This window comes from Athene cunicularia, assembly GCF_003259725.1.
Source record: "Athene cunicularia isolate RWA chromosome 26 unlocalized genomic scaffold, athCun1 chr26_part2, whole genome shotgun sequence".
Classification (NCBI taxonomy): Eukaryota; Metazoa; Chordata; class Aves; order Strigiformes; family Strigidae; genus Athene; species Athene cunicularia.
The window spans coordinates 2,272,545-2,288,811 of NW_020799137.1; the positions used below are offsets into that span (position 1 = coordinate 2,272,545).

The following is a 16,267-nucleotide window of genomic DNA, read 5'->3' on the forward strand; positions in this document are numbered from 1 at the left end:
CAAAGCAGGTAAGTAGGCAGGGGCAGGTCAGCAGCCTGACGATACAACCAGGACGGGTTCCAGGCGGACACCAAGACCTGCTGCCCCTGGTTCAGACGTGCTGGGGCTGGAGCAGGATGTGTGCTGGGCCCGTTCTCACCTGAGCTGCTGTACTCGGAGTCTCCATTCACACCTTCCAAGAAGGGCACCCGAGAAAGAGCTGGCTTCCCTCGACTTCGCTTGGGAGGCATCAAACCACTGTCAGAATGATTTGGAAAAGCAGGTGTTAGGCTTGAAAACAAAGGCAAGTAAATGGACTCCTCACCTCTGTTTAAAATACTGCAAAATTACTGTACTGGTGCACCCCTGACATGAAAAGAACACTGAATACTTGAGCAGAATATCATCAAAACATCTCTTCTGGTGCAAGTACACTGGACATCATCCCAACTTTGCCACGAGCAATGAAAGGGGCCTAACAGAAACCAAGCTATGAACATGAGGAAGAAACACAGCAAAGATTTCATGCTGAACAGCACACAGGCAATTGGACTCTATCAGCCCATGTCCTGAACATCCTTTTACCTCACAGCTACAAATATTTCAGAAAATGCACTATCTCCACCTCAAGCAATCATATTTTTTCAGTTATTATAATTTTTTTTTTTAATTTACCATTTTTCAATAAGCCTCCCATTCTGAATGAATTTGGTACTCAAAAAGAAAGCGTGGAGAAAAACAGAGCTGTTCCTAAATAGAATAATTGTGCAAGTTATCTAATGAGACATCAGCTTGGTTTAAATTCTTTGTTTTGTGGGTGTCACAAAAATGTAATTTTTGCTATGTCTATTGCTTGTGATTTTTGTAATAAGCACTTAACCTTGCACTTTTCACCTATAAAAACATCAACTAACGGGACCCCATGCTCCCCTGTGAATCCAGATCTGTCTCCCTCACTTACAGATGAGGAAATGGAGGCAAATACAGTGCAGCTGTAAGGCCAAGACGTGGTCTGAAGGTGAGTTTCTGGCTCCTGGTCCTGTCCTGAGGGCATCCTCATCCCATGAAGGATTTCTGCACGACTCAAGGGCCCTCATTTAAATGACACTACAACTGCGCACAAATCCAGTTCTCCTTTTTGTTCCCTTTGATGCAGCTCCTCACTTTATAATAGTTTATTGTAGCAGTTTAGTAGCAGTATAGTAGTTTATTGTATTCTTGTGAGATCTGCACGGGGGTCATGGTAGTATCCAGCTTGCAGAAGAGGCAGTGACTGAGCTGAAGATCTGGGAGCACAGCCCAGAGAAGAGGGGAGACATGAAGAAGTGGGTAGGTGTCCCATCTCGGAGAAGAGCTACAAGTCATATGCCTCAAGGGGCTCAGCGTGTGCTAAGAGAGATTATTTAATGGGGCACCGAGTGGTTCCCTCAGGCTGCCCAGAGCCCGACTGTTGAGGAGGGATCACTCTGCCACAGGGAAAAGCCCTCGCACCAAAACTGCTCCCCCAAACCGAGGGCCTTGGCCCTTGTCACCAGCACAAAAGCCTCCGCAAACAGATTTATAATTGAAACACTAATCAAACCTTAGTTACAGCTGCAAAATTATACACCTCTTTTAACAGCTAACATTTAGGATCACTCTGCATAGCAGAGAGAAGTTTTCGTGTGAAAAATGCTCCTGGGATTCAACCCTGCTGCAGAATAATTTGTTACGCAGCTTTTAGTTTTAAACTGTAGCCTCAGTCCTGAGAACAGGTGGAGGAGCTGTCGATTTTAAGGGAAGCTTGACGATTTTAAGTGCCCAAGTGACTTTGCAAGCTTGAGAACCGACAGAACACACACACTGGAAGGAAGCATAAAATGTCTGAACACTTTTCTCTAGTAATGGGTCATCACCCTCAGGGTCATCAAAGACAAGCAGAGGGCAATGATATGTTCAAGGCACTGAAAATATTAGTAAGAATATCAACTAAAAGTCTTGCTTCTGCCTGTCCTGGATGATCTTACCCATCAAGGTCAAATGTCCTCAGCCTGCCACTCACAACGCTCACAAACATGATTCTGGAATAACACAGGTTTTACCGTGCAGTGAAATTACTTGAGTCAGTGTTAGGAGGGTTGGACAGGTAGATAAAACCAGAAAAAAGATATAGTACCCATTTATGTCTACAGCATCTGAAAAAAAGATGACAGATGTTTGCTTTAAGTCTGTTCAGTCCTGTTTGAAGTGCCCAGTTCTGCTTCTAAAGCTCTGAGAGGAAGAAAGCAGCAATTCAGCACCTGCAGTGCTGAACTGGATATCTGAGTTCAAGGTTTTTCTAGCTTTGGCTCTCAAGAACTGCAAGAGGGCATTCACCAGCAGAGAAGAGGTGTGTGCACTGAGGAACAGAAGTGTAACATATACCCATTCACTTGAAAAATCAAGCACTGTTTTTGTGACCTATAGCTTAAGAGGATGGGATGGAACCTCGGAAGCTTTTTGTCGTTTAGGGTCAACACACACAATAAGTAAGTTTGGGCTGGGTTTGAAACAAAGAAGTCAAACAATAAAACCAGGCAGATTAATCCAGACACAGAAGGTGTTCTGGGGAAGTTTTGCACGGGGCACTTACCTGCAGGCTTCAAACACCAGTCCACCACCCAGGCCAGAGCTGCACTCGGAGTCAGAGCCGCTCTCTGCGTGCTTTGCAAAGCCGTTAGTCACTCCTGCTGAGGAGACAAATGGGAATCAGCCCAAAAAAGCAGCAGCAAGGCACAGAGGTGCCACCGAGGCTCAGGTAGGGTCACTGTCCAATGACTCACAGCCACCAAGATGCTGAGTACTTCAACCAGAGAGGGAAATTCTGCACCGATTTCCGCAGACTCAGCAGCAACCAAAAGATGACTAATAAAAGGTATTTCTACCTCTGACACATGAAAATCAGGCTCTCTCTGAAGAAGCAAGAGCTGGAGAAGCGCCCAGGGATGGTATAGGAAAGCTCCACATAGCATCTTGCTCGCTGGGCAAGGCCAGAGGCCAGGAAATGAACCACTTGCTCATCTGGCTTCAAGTGTCGTTTGGAAAAGACATGGAGGTTTCATGCTGATTGCCACAGACTTCTCCCTGCCTCACCCCAGGCCTGGCTGGTCCCTGCCCACAGGAGCAGGCATATAAAATCATAGCTTACTGGGTTACAGGTTCCTTGCTGAGAGAAAACCGCTCTAGGAAAAATTTATTGCTTCAATTTCTGGAAATAAGATTTTCCAGTGGACAGAGCAGGCACTGAGGAAGCAAATTCCTTCTGGGTAGAAGAAGGTTCCCCACCACCTTCCTCTCCGGCCAGTACAAATGTCACTGTAGCTGTAAGTGGAATATTTCACTTCTTAGCTCTGGATGCTGACAGTGCCGGAAATCTTCTCTTCACTGCCAGGTTTCCTGCTCTGTGCACTGAAGGGATACGTAGACAGAGAGCTGGGACCACCCGAGCTCAGACAAGATCCCACAAGCAGGGATAGGCAGAGGCGGACAGGGAACGACCCCTGAGACGTCCCCAAGCCCAGAGCAAGGACAAGAAGGCAGATAACTGTTGCCTTCCCCCATCCAGGGACTCACCACCCCAAAGCCCCATGGGCTCATCAAAAGCCATAGAAAGGGCAAATTCATGCCAAGGCCACTATTGTTTTTCCAGCTGTAACTACGGAATGGCCACAAAAAGCACACTTTTGCAAAACACCTTGTTCCGACAATCCCGATCATGCTGACCTGCTCCTGTGGTAACACGGACTCAGCACACTAGACACTCCCTCCCATTAGGAGAAATCAATTGTGCTTGAAACAGCAGAAGAAGGTGATTGAAGCCCACAGGAAAAAGCCAGCAGTGCTGCTTCAGCAGAGGAAAAATGTCACTGCCTAGTTATCCGTGATTTTCCAGCACCCTGCCTTTATTTTCCCTTTTTTAATTTCAGCCTCGCATTCTGACCTCTATCCATCCTGAGCCACTCCTCTCTGCTTTAATTAATCAACTATTGAGTCCCTCCGCTCTCTGCAGGAGCCATTTGTGTTTCCTTTAACCTGTCCTGGTAAGTCAATCCCCACATTCAGTTGCTTTCATCCCACTCTCAATTTGCTAGCAACCTTCTGACAGCCAAAATAATTTTAAACCAATATTTGAGGTCTGGGCTAAGTTAAGCCTTACAGATGGGGACTATCCCACAATGGCTGTTAACAAAGAATTTAAAAGAAATCACATTGCTGTCATTCATATGTTCCTTTTCACCTTGTGTCTTTCCAAATTTCATCTCAGCTTACTTATTCTCATTTGCAGATCTAATTTGAAAAGGAACCTGCTCGGTATTCCCACTGATTTTATTTAAACTCCAGAACTGAGGGTGCATCTGATTTAGAAGTAATGTTTAACATCTCATCTTACATGGGTGCTGTGTTACTGGTTCACTGCACATCTCCAACCAAATGCACCATTTCTGCAGGAGGAAGCTCTCACTCCTAAGAGCGGCTGAACCAACACAAACCCGTCCATGAGGGCAGGAATGCCAACACTCCTCAGCCCTGACTGGAGAGCCCAGTTTCCAGCCAGCCCATTCAACAGCTTTGCAAGCAGCCAGGCACGTTGGCTTGCCCTACAACAAATGGCAAACTCTCTCTTACAGCAGCCAGTGGGCTGGCAAAGAGAAGAATTACTTGTGACCCTCCTGGGCTTCACCTCAGTACCTTTAAATGTCTAAAATGGAGGTGTCTAGAGCTGAACTAAGTTACCACAAATTCCATGTATAGTTGGTGAAGAGAGGTGCAACTCATTACAGATGTGTCTTGTCTGCCCTATTTTACAAACATGTGGAAGAACTGAAGCTTTCCTCAGGCACATCTGGTTATGGGGACGATGTTTCCCCCAAGCCTAAAGCGAGTTTCAGATGAGTAGTTTGGATGCAGACATCTTTACTCAGCCCCAGGATTCCCACTCCCTCAGCCCCATCTCACAGTTTCCAAAGGTACTGAAGGAAGAGAAATCCCAAGGAATTACCTCTCTGTGCTGCCTGCCTGGGCGACTTCTCTCCATCACTCTCACTGCAGGTCCTGCTCTGCAGCCGCTTCCGAGCCTGTCGCTCCCCCTCCGGGCGGGAGGGTGAAAGCTGCCCACTCTGCCCATGGTCCTCCCCGTTCTCCAGGGAGCAGTCCAGGCCTCTTTGCAGCTTCACCCCATTCTTAGCTTTTTTAAAAAGGACAGATGTCCGTCGGCCCACGCCGCTGAAGGGGGGGCTGGAGGGGGTGTCTGCAGGCGGCAAGGCCAGTCCGTTCAGGCCGTTGTCGCTGAGCAGGCGCTGGAAGGCTTGGCTCTCCCGCTGCAGAGCCTTCTTGTCAAAGAGCTCCCTGTCTGACATCACCCTCTTTGGCAGCTGATTCAAGGACTTGCTTTCACTGATGGGTTTGAGTGTTGGAGGGTCCTGCAGAGAGTCCAGCTCTGAGAGAGAGGGTGCGGGTCCTGTGGGCTCCAGCGTTGGAGGGTGCGGGGGCTTGGCATCATCTGCTAAAGGAAAAAAGAATCTGCTTGAACAATTTAGAAAGAGTTATTCCCGAAACTACCAACAGCCATTCCCAAGTTGCACTAGGGCCAAGGATAGGAGAAACAGCAGGTCTTGACTGTTCACAGAATCACCCTGGCTGGAAAAGCTCTTGAAGCTCCTCCAGTGCCACCATGACCCTCACCCTGACCGTTCCCAACTCCCCCAGACCCCTCAGCGCTGGCTCAGCCCGACTCTTCAACCCCCCCAGGGATCTCGGGGACTCCCCCCCCTGCCCTGGGCAGCCCATTCCAACGCCCAACAGCCCCTTCTGCACTTCCTCAGAGCCAGCCTGACCCTGCCCTGGGCAGCTTGAGGCCATTCCCTCGGGGCCTGGCGCTGGCTCCTTGGCTCCAGAGACTCATCCCCCGTCTCTGCCCCCTCCTGGCAGGGAGTTGCAGAGGGCCAGGAGGTCTCCCCTCAGCCTCCTCTTCTCCAGACTGAACCCCCCCAGTTCCCCCAGCCGCTCCCCAGCAGACCTGTGCTCCAGACCCTGCCCCAGCTCCGTTGCCCTTCTCTGGCCACGCTCGAGTCACTCAATGGCCTTTTTGGGGTGAGAGGCCCAAAACTGAACCCACTCATTGAGGGGCAGCCTCACACTGACATGTCCTAGAGAGTTAGAGCTAAAATCATTGCTGTAACCTCTCACCTTTCTCCCCTTCCTCGTCCCCTTCCCTTGATGTTTTATCCAGCCCTTCTTCCCGTGGCACAGGCTCCCCATTGGGCATGGTCTTGTTCTGCTGCTGGGCCAACTTCTGCCGAATGGAGTTGATCTCCCGTCTCAGGAGCCGAATGCGTCGCGTGCGGGCGCCGCTGGACCGCATGGTGCTCACCATGTCCAGCTTCTCCAGCAGCTCCTTCAGCTGGGCCTCCAAGGAGAGGTGAGCCCGGTTCTCCGGGAGGAGGATGTTATCCACTGCATCGAAAGAGATTGTAACAGTGAAGGGAAGGAGTAAGGCTTCTTCAAGAAGCATTTGGGACCACTGCCATGCCTCATTCCCTTTGATGCTATTCATGAACTAATTCCTTTAGTTTGGGGATTTAGCCATTGTTAACCTTGGAGCTTGGACTTCTTTTCTTTAGGTAAAAAGCAGCCGATTTAACTTGCACTGCCCTCCAGTTCCTGTTACTGTCCCAGGAGCAAGAGTGAAAGGACATGTGTCTGCACCCCACACAAGACAGCTCACAGTCCAGATCCTTGGTAGAAACCTACTTCATTGCCAGATTAAATGACAAAATCAGACCACAGACAGAACTGGCCAAAACATAACATGTTTATCATTCCTCTGTTTCTGCTGAAGGGCTGGCATCCACAGGAGCAGGGCAGACAGCTGAGATGTGCTATCATACACCAACACAAATTTCACAACAAAACTGTCCGTCTGCATCCAAGAGGGCTGCAATGTTTAGGAATTGGATTGCAGACTGCAATGCAGCAGTATTCCGTACTAAGTTTATCCAGTTTCTTCAACCAATGCTTTGTAGCTGCATCTCAGGATGGCTGTGGGAATGGATGTGGTCATGCTGCAAATGGAAAGTCTCAGCTGGAAGGACTGCTTGGGTGCCAGCACCTTAACCCCACATCACCCCATCCCAGCCCCCCTTGCTCCATCTATCACAGCTGCTCTACACTTTGCCAATTCACAATTAAATGTATGAGCTTTCTTCAGAGCAAAAAATCCTAGATCCACCTCTGCACCCTTCTTTAAAATACCAAGTTTGTACTACAGCTGTGGCACAAATCAAACAGCATGGGTAGCTACAAGGCTCTTCCAAGACAGATACGCACTAAGAGTGCTCAGAGTGCCCAGTTCAGCTGAAATCCTCTTTTTGTGGCTCTAAAGGAGTTAGATATATGCTTAGGTAAACAGATGGACAGGAAAATTCTTGTGTGCTGAATGATGGCTATGACCTCCATGCAGGCTGAGTGACATACTTAGATCAAAGAACATAGTTATGATCTGCCTGGGAAAAAAAAAAAACAACCAAAAAAAGTTAATAAACACTCACCATCTTCCCAAGAAAAGCGGTAAAAGTCCTCGGTTTTGGGTGACTCAGGCAGGTGAATCCCCACATCAGTGTCAAAGCCGATGTTTTCAGCCTGCCGCCGCGCGTGACGCAATATCGCTCCTCCGAGGTCTCTGAGCCGGACAGCTGCTCGGTGGAAAATCGTGTCTTTAGCATTATACCTCATGCAGTTGGTAACTATAAGGTTAAAGTCTTCCTCAAACTCATCCAATGTTCGGTACAGGTGGGACTCCAGCTTCCGCCTCATGGTGGAAAAATCCATTGGGTTGGAAATGAATTCCAGGTAATCTGGAACCTAAACATATAAAACCTGTACAATTACAAAAACCATTTACTAGCCAACTAGAGCGCATCCATCACAAGCACTCTTAATGCCCTTTCCAACGGCAAGGGGCAGTGCCAGCAGTTCATTTCTGTGCCACCCAGTCAAGGCAGACACATCCTGGCTCTGCAAAACATTATTTGTCTGAGACGTGCTGAAGCTTCCAGAAAACAATACCCTTTTTCGGCCCAGCAGGACACCCACATTGTGAGTCCCCTCTGAGATATTTAATCCACCAGCAGCTTGGGACAAGGTGGTTTGTACTTCCAGGGTTATGACAGCACATGAGCTTCTGCCCAGCAATACATCTACAACCCGTGAGACACCTCTAGGAAAGAGACTTGCCTCGTTCAGGTTGACCGGCTCTGCGAAGATCTGGGCAGCGTCCTTCTCCTGCAGCAGGTCCAGTGTTGTGCGCAGAAGTACATTGAAAGGGGTCAGCTGTAGCTCCATGGCAGCCTGCTGAACCTTGACCTGGGAATGGGAAAACAGCCATGAGCCCAGTTATCAAGGACAGGGTATGTGAGTGGTGTCTCCCTCTGGTTTCTCCTGAATCATCACCCCAGCTCTACGCAGTGGTGGAAACCTCAGGTCATCACACCACTAGCCTGGCAGACTCATTGATGAAGAATTTCTGGCAAAGACCTTGTCCTCTCCACGTGCAGGACGCACATTAGCAGACAGCACTTTGCAGAGTCTAACTGCACAGTCCAATCCTTTTGTATGGGGAACTCCTGTTTATCCAACCTCATAAGGCCAAAATGAGAGGAAACCCCAGAAAATGAAAAGATGATACAACTAAAAATGAAAACAGGAAGCAGCTTTTCACGCCTGGTAAATTATCCTGTAGAACTCCCTGCCTCAAGATATTATTAAGCCAATTAGCAACATTATACAAAAGTTAAAAGTATGTAGGCGTTTACATGAATGACAGCATCCATAATTAGACTAGAGAGCATAAACAGAATTTAAGACATAAGCTCTCACACTTCAAGGCAGAAGACAAACAACAACAGCGGTTAGATGTCTGCAAATTCCTAATACAGTTTCTTACATCCTTTATGAAGTCTGATTTCAAGCAAACAAGTTGTAGCACCTGTTTGATCTCTTACATCGAAACTCTATTCAAAGGAGACTGGAAAAGAAGTATTTATTTCTCCTTTAACATTTTAATTTCTTTGATCTTCTAATCCCTCATTATGTCATTAAATCAACCCCTTCAGTAGCAAAGGAAAGCAAGCCCAAAGTAAACTGTATTTGATGTGCTAAGCAACAAGACAGCATCGGTAAGAGAATGGACAAAGATGGACCTTCCCCCGAAACAGGAAAGAAGCCAAAGAAAGACTCAGGACTCTGGAACATCCTTCTTCACTCACCTACAACCTGGGCTGGGATAGAGCTCCTAAACTGGATACACTTTTCTGTGATATCTTATTCTTTTATAGAGCACACCATAGTTTCAACAAGCTTTTATGGATTTAGCCAACTGTGATAGGGGATATATCAAGACATCAAAAGCAAACAAAGCCCAAGAGTGATTTTTTTTTTTTTTTGATCCTCCTACCTAAAATATGTCCACACAGCAAGCAGGACTGAGCCACTGCTGTAAATCAAGGACAATGCAGCAAATGAACCAGTGCTGGCATCAAAAGGACTCCAGAAAAGCTGTGAAAAGTTTCTGGTCACAGAGAAAACTCGCAGATCACAGAAGATGATGGTTTCCCTCTGCCTGGCTCCCTGCAGACAGCCTGAGAGCAACCAGGCAATGCCTGAGGCCACACGTGCACAGGGCCAGTCTTTCATGACCCTGGCCTTGAAGACGACTCATGCCAGAGAGCACAGTCGTGGCTGCAGCAACCAGCCAGCTATGGCAAGCAAAGACCCTCAACAGGCAAAGCTGGCAAAGCATGGGAAGCAACCTTCAGTGGTGCAACTCTGGACAACTGCACACAGATCAAAGAGGAAACTGGAAAATTTGATAAATGGTCTCCATCTTAAAACTTCTTCTAAACAATGTACTTAAAGGGCAAAACCCAGGCATTTTTAGCTTTAGAAATGAAAAGCAGAACTGTGATTTAGGCGTCTCTGTGGAGTAGGTGTTATCAAGCTCCTGAAATAATTATTAAAGGAGATCTAACTTCTACTCTGCAAAACACCTGGTCCATGCCCAGAAATAGAAGGGATGCTGTAGGTCAGGAATCAAATCCACTATCAGTTATGAAAATACATTTTCCCAGCACTCTGCAGCCCAGTTCTGGTCTGAGGGCAGAGGCTGAGCAGTGTGGGCCTGTGACTGACACCGGCAGAGACGGCTGCTCCGCACATCCAACAGTCAGGCTGTGAAAAAAGGGAAAGGCTCAAGAAAAACTGTCCTGTTCCTCCTCTGCCTCCTGCAGCACCGAGCATGTGCACAGGACTGGAGCTAAGTGCAGCAACTTGTCAACCAACTACTTACCTGCTCCCGTTTGAGTTTTTCCCTCTTACGGATCAGCTCGATGAGCAGCCGTGCCCGCTCCAAGTCATGTCGCAGCTTTTGCCAGTACTTCAGCTCTTCCTTCACTGCACTGGTCTTCTCATCCTGCTCCTTCTGGAAGACAGAGCAGCGGGGTGAGACCAAAACCACAACTGGCTTCCTGCGCTTCCTCCTCTTTCTAGGTGTCCCCTGTGGATTGCTCACATAATCTTCCTCTTGTCTCTTGTTCGGACTCTGTCCCCTCCTTCTGACAGCTTTTAGCTGTCTAACAAACACAACAGCAGCCTGTCTGGATTTTACGTTATCTGGGAAGTTAGGCCTAAACCATCCTGTAGCTACACTCTGGGAACATGCTTCAGTGCATGCTCATTGACACTCTCCCTGCTTTTATATCCAAGTTTATTACACAGGTTGGAAATTTTTCTGTTGGCTGTTTTGCATCGAAGAGGCAGCCCAAAGCATTTACAGTATAAAGGCAAGGGGAGCAAAAGCATGGGGGAAAAGACCTATTATTATCCTCTTTGTAACCAATAAGAAGTAGAGCCATGGAAAGAGACTCGCCAATACACAAAAGGAACAGCCAACGCTGGGAGATGAGCTCACACCTTCCAGGACACGGTTCAGCGGCTTTGCAATGCAATCACACCTCCTCTCCTAAATCTGTAGCTTTTTTAATGGTTTTGAGGATACAGCTGAAGTGCATACACTTTCACATGATTTCCAAGAGAGGACAATTGCTTCACAAGATCTTGATAGTTTAAATTTATAGGACATTTGTTTTTGAGAACTTACTTATGGTGAATTGCAAATTGAATACACCAAGGAAACCCTGTACTTCCCCAAGCTCCAGATTGATGAGTGGGAAATATTTTTATTATTAATCACCCAGAGCAGTCTTCATGCAAACCAAAAGCCTATAAATTCCTCCAACTACAGTGAAAATACACGTGCAGAACGTGCACAATACCTACTGATAGGCTACGTTAGAGGGTAGAGTTCAGCTGCTTCATTATTTCACCAACCACTTCTCGTGCCAAACGTGGTGCTGTTTAATAGCATCAAGATCGAGTGACTCTGGACGCCAGCTCAGAGGAGGAAGCAAAGAAGTCCAGAGCTGATGATTGTGTCTAAACTTCCATATGAATATGCATGGGAGGGTCGGAAATTGAAGCTGCAGGAAGAATGACCCAAACTGGAATTTGGCCAGGACTTTGGAGCTAACACCCATTTTCTTGAGGAGGGGATCTTTAATGACTCATGAGGAATGTGGTTTTATGATTCATCTAAGAGATCAGTCCACCAAGGGCCCATCACACCCTTGCACAGCCCTGGGTTTCCTGACTCAGGGGAAAAACTCCTACCTGCTGGCTCATCAACAACCACTCTAGAGGCACGATGGATATCCCACAGATACGCTAACTCAGCCATTCAGGCATACCAAGAGGAGACCAGAAGAGACTTAAATCAGGTCACCCTCTGATCCTTACACCCTCACTCCCCTTCCCAGCCATCAAGCACATCTCCCCAGGGAACGCCAGCTCTCCTCCTCCCACAGGGGTTCAGCTGGTCACCAGTACCTGTTCTGCGTTCCTCTGCGACTGGAGGTGCGAGTGCAGGCGCCGGATCAGGGGCACCCCGTTCCTCGCCTGCCGCTTCAGCAGCCAGTAGTTGTGGAGCCTCTGCATGAACTGGTTCTTCCTCTGGAGGGAGAGGCCGCTGCAGATTTTGTTCAGCCTAAATGAAGTAAAGAGGTGTCATGGAGCCAACTGCAAAGCAACTGGGAGTCTGTGGACGCTGGTGACACCACCAGGTTTCCCAACGAAGCTCTGCGGTGCTGTGTCAATGCACACTCTGAACTACGTGTGTGACTGGTACAATCTGGGATCACAGAATCATCCAAGTTGGAAAAGCCCCTGAAGCTCCTCCAGTCTAACCATGACCCTCCCCCTGACCGTTCCCAACTCCCCCAGATCCCTCAGCGCTGGCTCAGCCCGACTCTTCAACCCCTCCAGGGATCCCGGGGACTCCCCCCCTGCCCTGGGCAGCCCATTCCAACGCCCAACAGCCCCTTCTGCACAGAAATCCTTCCTCAGAGACAGTGTATCTCCACACCGTGAAGACAAATGTGCCTACTCTTCACAGTATAATCCTCCATTAGTAGCAGCTCAGCTGGAGGTTCTCACCAAGCGCTTGCCACAACACAAAGTACACAAATCAGCAATTCGGCTCCAAGCCTTAACTTCAAAGCTACTTTCAGTGTCAAGAACTTTCCTGGGGGCTGTTTAAGTCTGATGTTATTAAACTAGAGTCTGGGAAACTAACTTGACAGTAGTCCAAGAATAATATATCACCGATTTTAACCTTTCCAAACCTTTCATTAGATTATACACAGTGCCTTATCAGCAGTTTTCCAAACCTTATCTGTTAAAATACCAGCAACACATCACCACAGTTCCTAAGGCACCAAACAAAAATTCAGCACTACCTAGTTCTGTATGAGAGAGAGCTGGGAGAAAAAAAATGCACAAATTCAAAGCTGCTGGCAACACTGACAGGTTTAACATGATCTGTAATAAAAGGAGGAATTAAGAAACTATGAGATGAGGAGATGAAAAAAAAATTTAATAGTGGGATGACCGCTATCTGCCTGCCAACCTGCAATGCCGGAAGTATTTTAAAAACACCTTCACAGCTGTCTATGTGAATTGAGACACTCGATGGGGGTTTGCTGTGCACTCTTTGGACACAGTTATTGCTAGGTCTTGACTGAAGGTTCAGTGTTTCCTAGGTCAAAAAGCGGAGGGACCAAGTCCTCAGATCAGATCCTGTCCAGCTCCTTCCCTAAACCTACCACACTCACCTGTAAGAGGGGATTTGTGTGACAGTCACCATGGGCACAGACGAACGTCCCTTGGTCACGTCACCAGGCTCCTTTTTGATCTTCTGCTTCAATTTCACTCGGTTCTTTTTCAGAGACCCTTTGGGAGGATCAGAATTAGCTTCCTCCTCTCCCTCCTCCTTCACAGTGTCCTCCTGCCCCTCACCGCTTGCAGCTGGAGACCCTTTTTTCACCGTCCCAGGCGGGGAATGACTCTCACAATAGGCAGTCTTGCGCACGGTGAACGTGGTGCCGTTGATGCTGGTCTCCCTCATGGGTTCAATCTTCATGAAGAGACCAGCCCGCTGCGCACAGGTGACGTGAAAGGCTGTGTAACAGTTCACCTTGTGGCACTGGATAGCAGCTCCCATGCCCTTCTGCTTGCAGATATAGCAGGTGAGCTTCCATCGTGCTGGGGGGATGTTATTTATCCCTTCGATGGGCTCCAGGAACACAGTGTTTGCAAAGCAGACCTCTGGAATCCAGATGGCACAAACCACGTGGGCCCAGCGGCCATCGCTGGTCTGCTTGAAGGCTCCACCTTTGTTTGGGCAAAGGACACAATCCACAGGGCGAGAAGGGGACTGTAAGCAGCAGCGGCAAAGCCACTGCCCCTCGGGGATATAGGGCACGCCGTAACACTCCTGGTGCACAGCCAGATTGCAGATATCACAGAACAGGATGACGTTGCTGTTGTGACACTCATCGTCCATGCAGACACAGCAGAAGGCATCCTCATCGATGAGAGACTGCTGAGCCCCGCTGTTCCGGCTCTCGAGGTATGACTCCTTTTCCAACCGATCCACCAGCAGCTCAAAAGTGTCAGCAGAAACTGTCCCATAACCATCGTCCCTTCTCTTCTCGTTGACCATTTCCAGCCACGCCAGATCCTCCTCATCCATGTCATACTCCACCTCTACATCGAGGTCCTCAGGAGGCTTTTCAATGTACCGGTAGTAGGCGGCGGGGAGAGGAGGGGCATCTGGCTGGCACAAGGAGTCCACCACACGGAAGTTGGGCTGGGGCAAGTGTAAAGACGTCCCTGGTGCATGTTTGGAGCAGGACTCCTTCTTTTTGCCTTTGGAAGGTGTTTTCTTAGATTTGGAAGGGAAAAGGGGCTGCTCGCTGTTTTCCTTGTTGCTGTTGCACTCTGTGATGTCCTGGGCAGTCAGCTCGTCCTCCGTGATGATTTTTAAGGGATCGTAGATGCTGATGCGATGAAGCCGCCCATCGATGTCCACCTCCACGATCCGCTGGGCCTGAGCGTATGTCAGTGTCTCCCGAGTTGGTGAGCACTTGAGGCTGTAGGGCGAGGGAGAACGCCTCCCCTCCAAGGTCTGCCGGGACCTCCTCCGAGGCTTCCTCATTGCTGCAGTCCAGAGACCCTGGAACAAAACAGGACAGAGGACAGGGTCAGCCACGGAGACAAGTGAGGAGCAGCACAGACTCAAAAACTCACTCAGCGTTGCAATAGAGCAACATTTCTACTACAGACTCAGCAATTTCAGGCCTGCTGAGTCTTTACCCCCTCTCAGAAACAAGCAGATAATGAATATATCAACCATTTCCTGCAACGTGCAGCACCCTCCAACCTTCTCTATTTGCATGTCAGGAGACGTATAAACCCCCATACCACCAGATGAGAAGAGCTTAAATTAATTTTACAGCACAGCATCCACTCTGCTGTGCAATCAGCTCAGCAAACCATGCAGATCCCCCAAAATTCAAACAGTACTTATCACATCTGCTTGCACCGTTCACATACTAAGTTCACACAAGTCAAAAAGTTCTTCCCTATTCTTTTGCCTGTGGATTTTCTTTTATATTCCCAGTAGCACAGAAAATGCGCTGGATGTTTTCCAGGTGGAAAGGAAAGCACTGTTCCTGTCCTGTTTTTTTTTTTTTTTTTTTTTTTTGTCACTGAGCTCCATATGAGAAAACTAGCAGTGCTCCCTCCGTCCAGGAGGGAGCTACTCCAAGTTTCCCACCTCAGGGCTGCCACCACCACTTCTTCATTCCCACACTGCAGATGCAAAAAGTCCCACAATGAAAAATCATCCTTCAGCTTTGCTTTCCCTTCTCTCCCAGATGTAGCTGTTCCTTACACCCGTCTACAGACAGGGTGCACTGAATGGACTGTGTCCTTCCCAATATGCAAAATGGGTCACAAAAGCCCAAACAGAACCAGAGGATGAACTGAGCAACGTGCTAGAAGTGCATCCCTTCTGCTCTTCGGTGGGATCCATGAGGAAGAGAAGGCGAATGAGCATGGGAACAAGCAGCAGGGATCCAGATGGACTTACTAGTTCTGGCTCAGCGTTAACCCCTCTGGAGCCACTATCCATGGCCAGGCACCTGAGCCAGTTATGCTCATGGCAGGTCCATGGTGGTACGAGCAGGGAAGCAGCAAGACAGCTTCTAGACCTCACCAGGAACTGTGCAACGGTATTTGTGGAGAGCCTTAACGAAAAGCTCACGCCAGCTCTGCCCCCACAAACTGCTAATCAGTAACCCAGCTAATCATTTGAGCTGGCTCTTGACATTAAGGAGGTGCCCATCAAAGGAGAGCAGGAGCAGAAGCCTGGAGCCAGCAAGATGATCTGGGGGAGGATGGAGACGCAGCAGCAGGAGCCCGGCAATCTGAGGGCAAAGGAGGAAGGCAGCAAGTGAGTAATGCAAGCAAGAAGGGCAGTGTCCAGGATGGGAACATGAGTTATGGGAAGAAATTGACTGAGGCTGAAACAAAACAGCAAGGAAACAAAGAAAAGCAAATGTAAAATCTCCCTGAGAAGATAAGCCTGCCCAGAGCTTATCTGTTGCTACACAGAGGCCTGAACCAGCACCTCACCCTTATTTAGAGCAACCCACACTTTCAGACCCATTCTGTGCGACCCACAGACAAGAAAACATACTACAAACCCATAATTTGTACTTAGCAGTTACATTATTCCTGCTCTGAGAAAGACATAGCTCCACAAACCCACAATTTCATCTCAGAGCAAGCAGCACCTGGCAGGACCAGGACCTACAAG

At 48.4% G+C, this 16,267-nt stretch overlaps 1 protein-coding gene across 2 annotated transcripts in view; it reads right to left on the reverse strand.

Moving 5' to 3' along the window:
• Positions 1 to 14,620, reverse strand: part of BRPF3 (bromodomain and PHD finger containing 3) — a 20,755-nt gene extending 6,135 nt beyond the window's left edge. Inside the window, exons 1-9 of one of the 2 annotated variants that reach the window (XM_026864349.1) lie at positions 13,218 to 14,620; positions 11,935 to 12,091; positions 10,340 to 10,471; positions 8,230 to 8,358; positions 7,545 to 7,857; positions 6,184 to 6,450; positions 4,997 to 5,497; positions 2,591 to 2,684; positions 140 to 237 (exon numbers count right to left, since the gene is read on the reverse strand). In XM_026864349.1, the coding sequence (XP_026720150.1) occupies positions 140 to 237; positions 2,591 to 2,684; positions 4,997 to 5,497; positions 6,184 to 6,450; positions 7,545 to 7,857; positions 8,230 to 8,358; positions 10,340 to 10,471; positions 11,935 to 12,091; positions 13,218 to 14,602 (3,076 nt within the window). In that variant the 5' untranslated portion in view covers positions 14,603 to 14,620. Of the gene's footprint in view, positions 1 to 139; positions 238 to 2,590; positions 2,685 to 4,996; positions 5,501 to 6,183; positions 6,451 to 7,544; positions 7,858 to 8,229; positions 8,359 to 10,339; positions 10,472 to 11,934; positions 12,092 to 13,217 lie in introns of both variants that reach the window. The other variant, XM_026864348.1, reaches the window with a different exon arrangement.
• Positions 14,621 to 16,267: the final 1,647 nt, after the last annotated feature.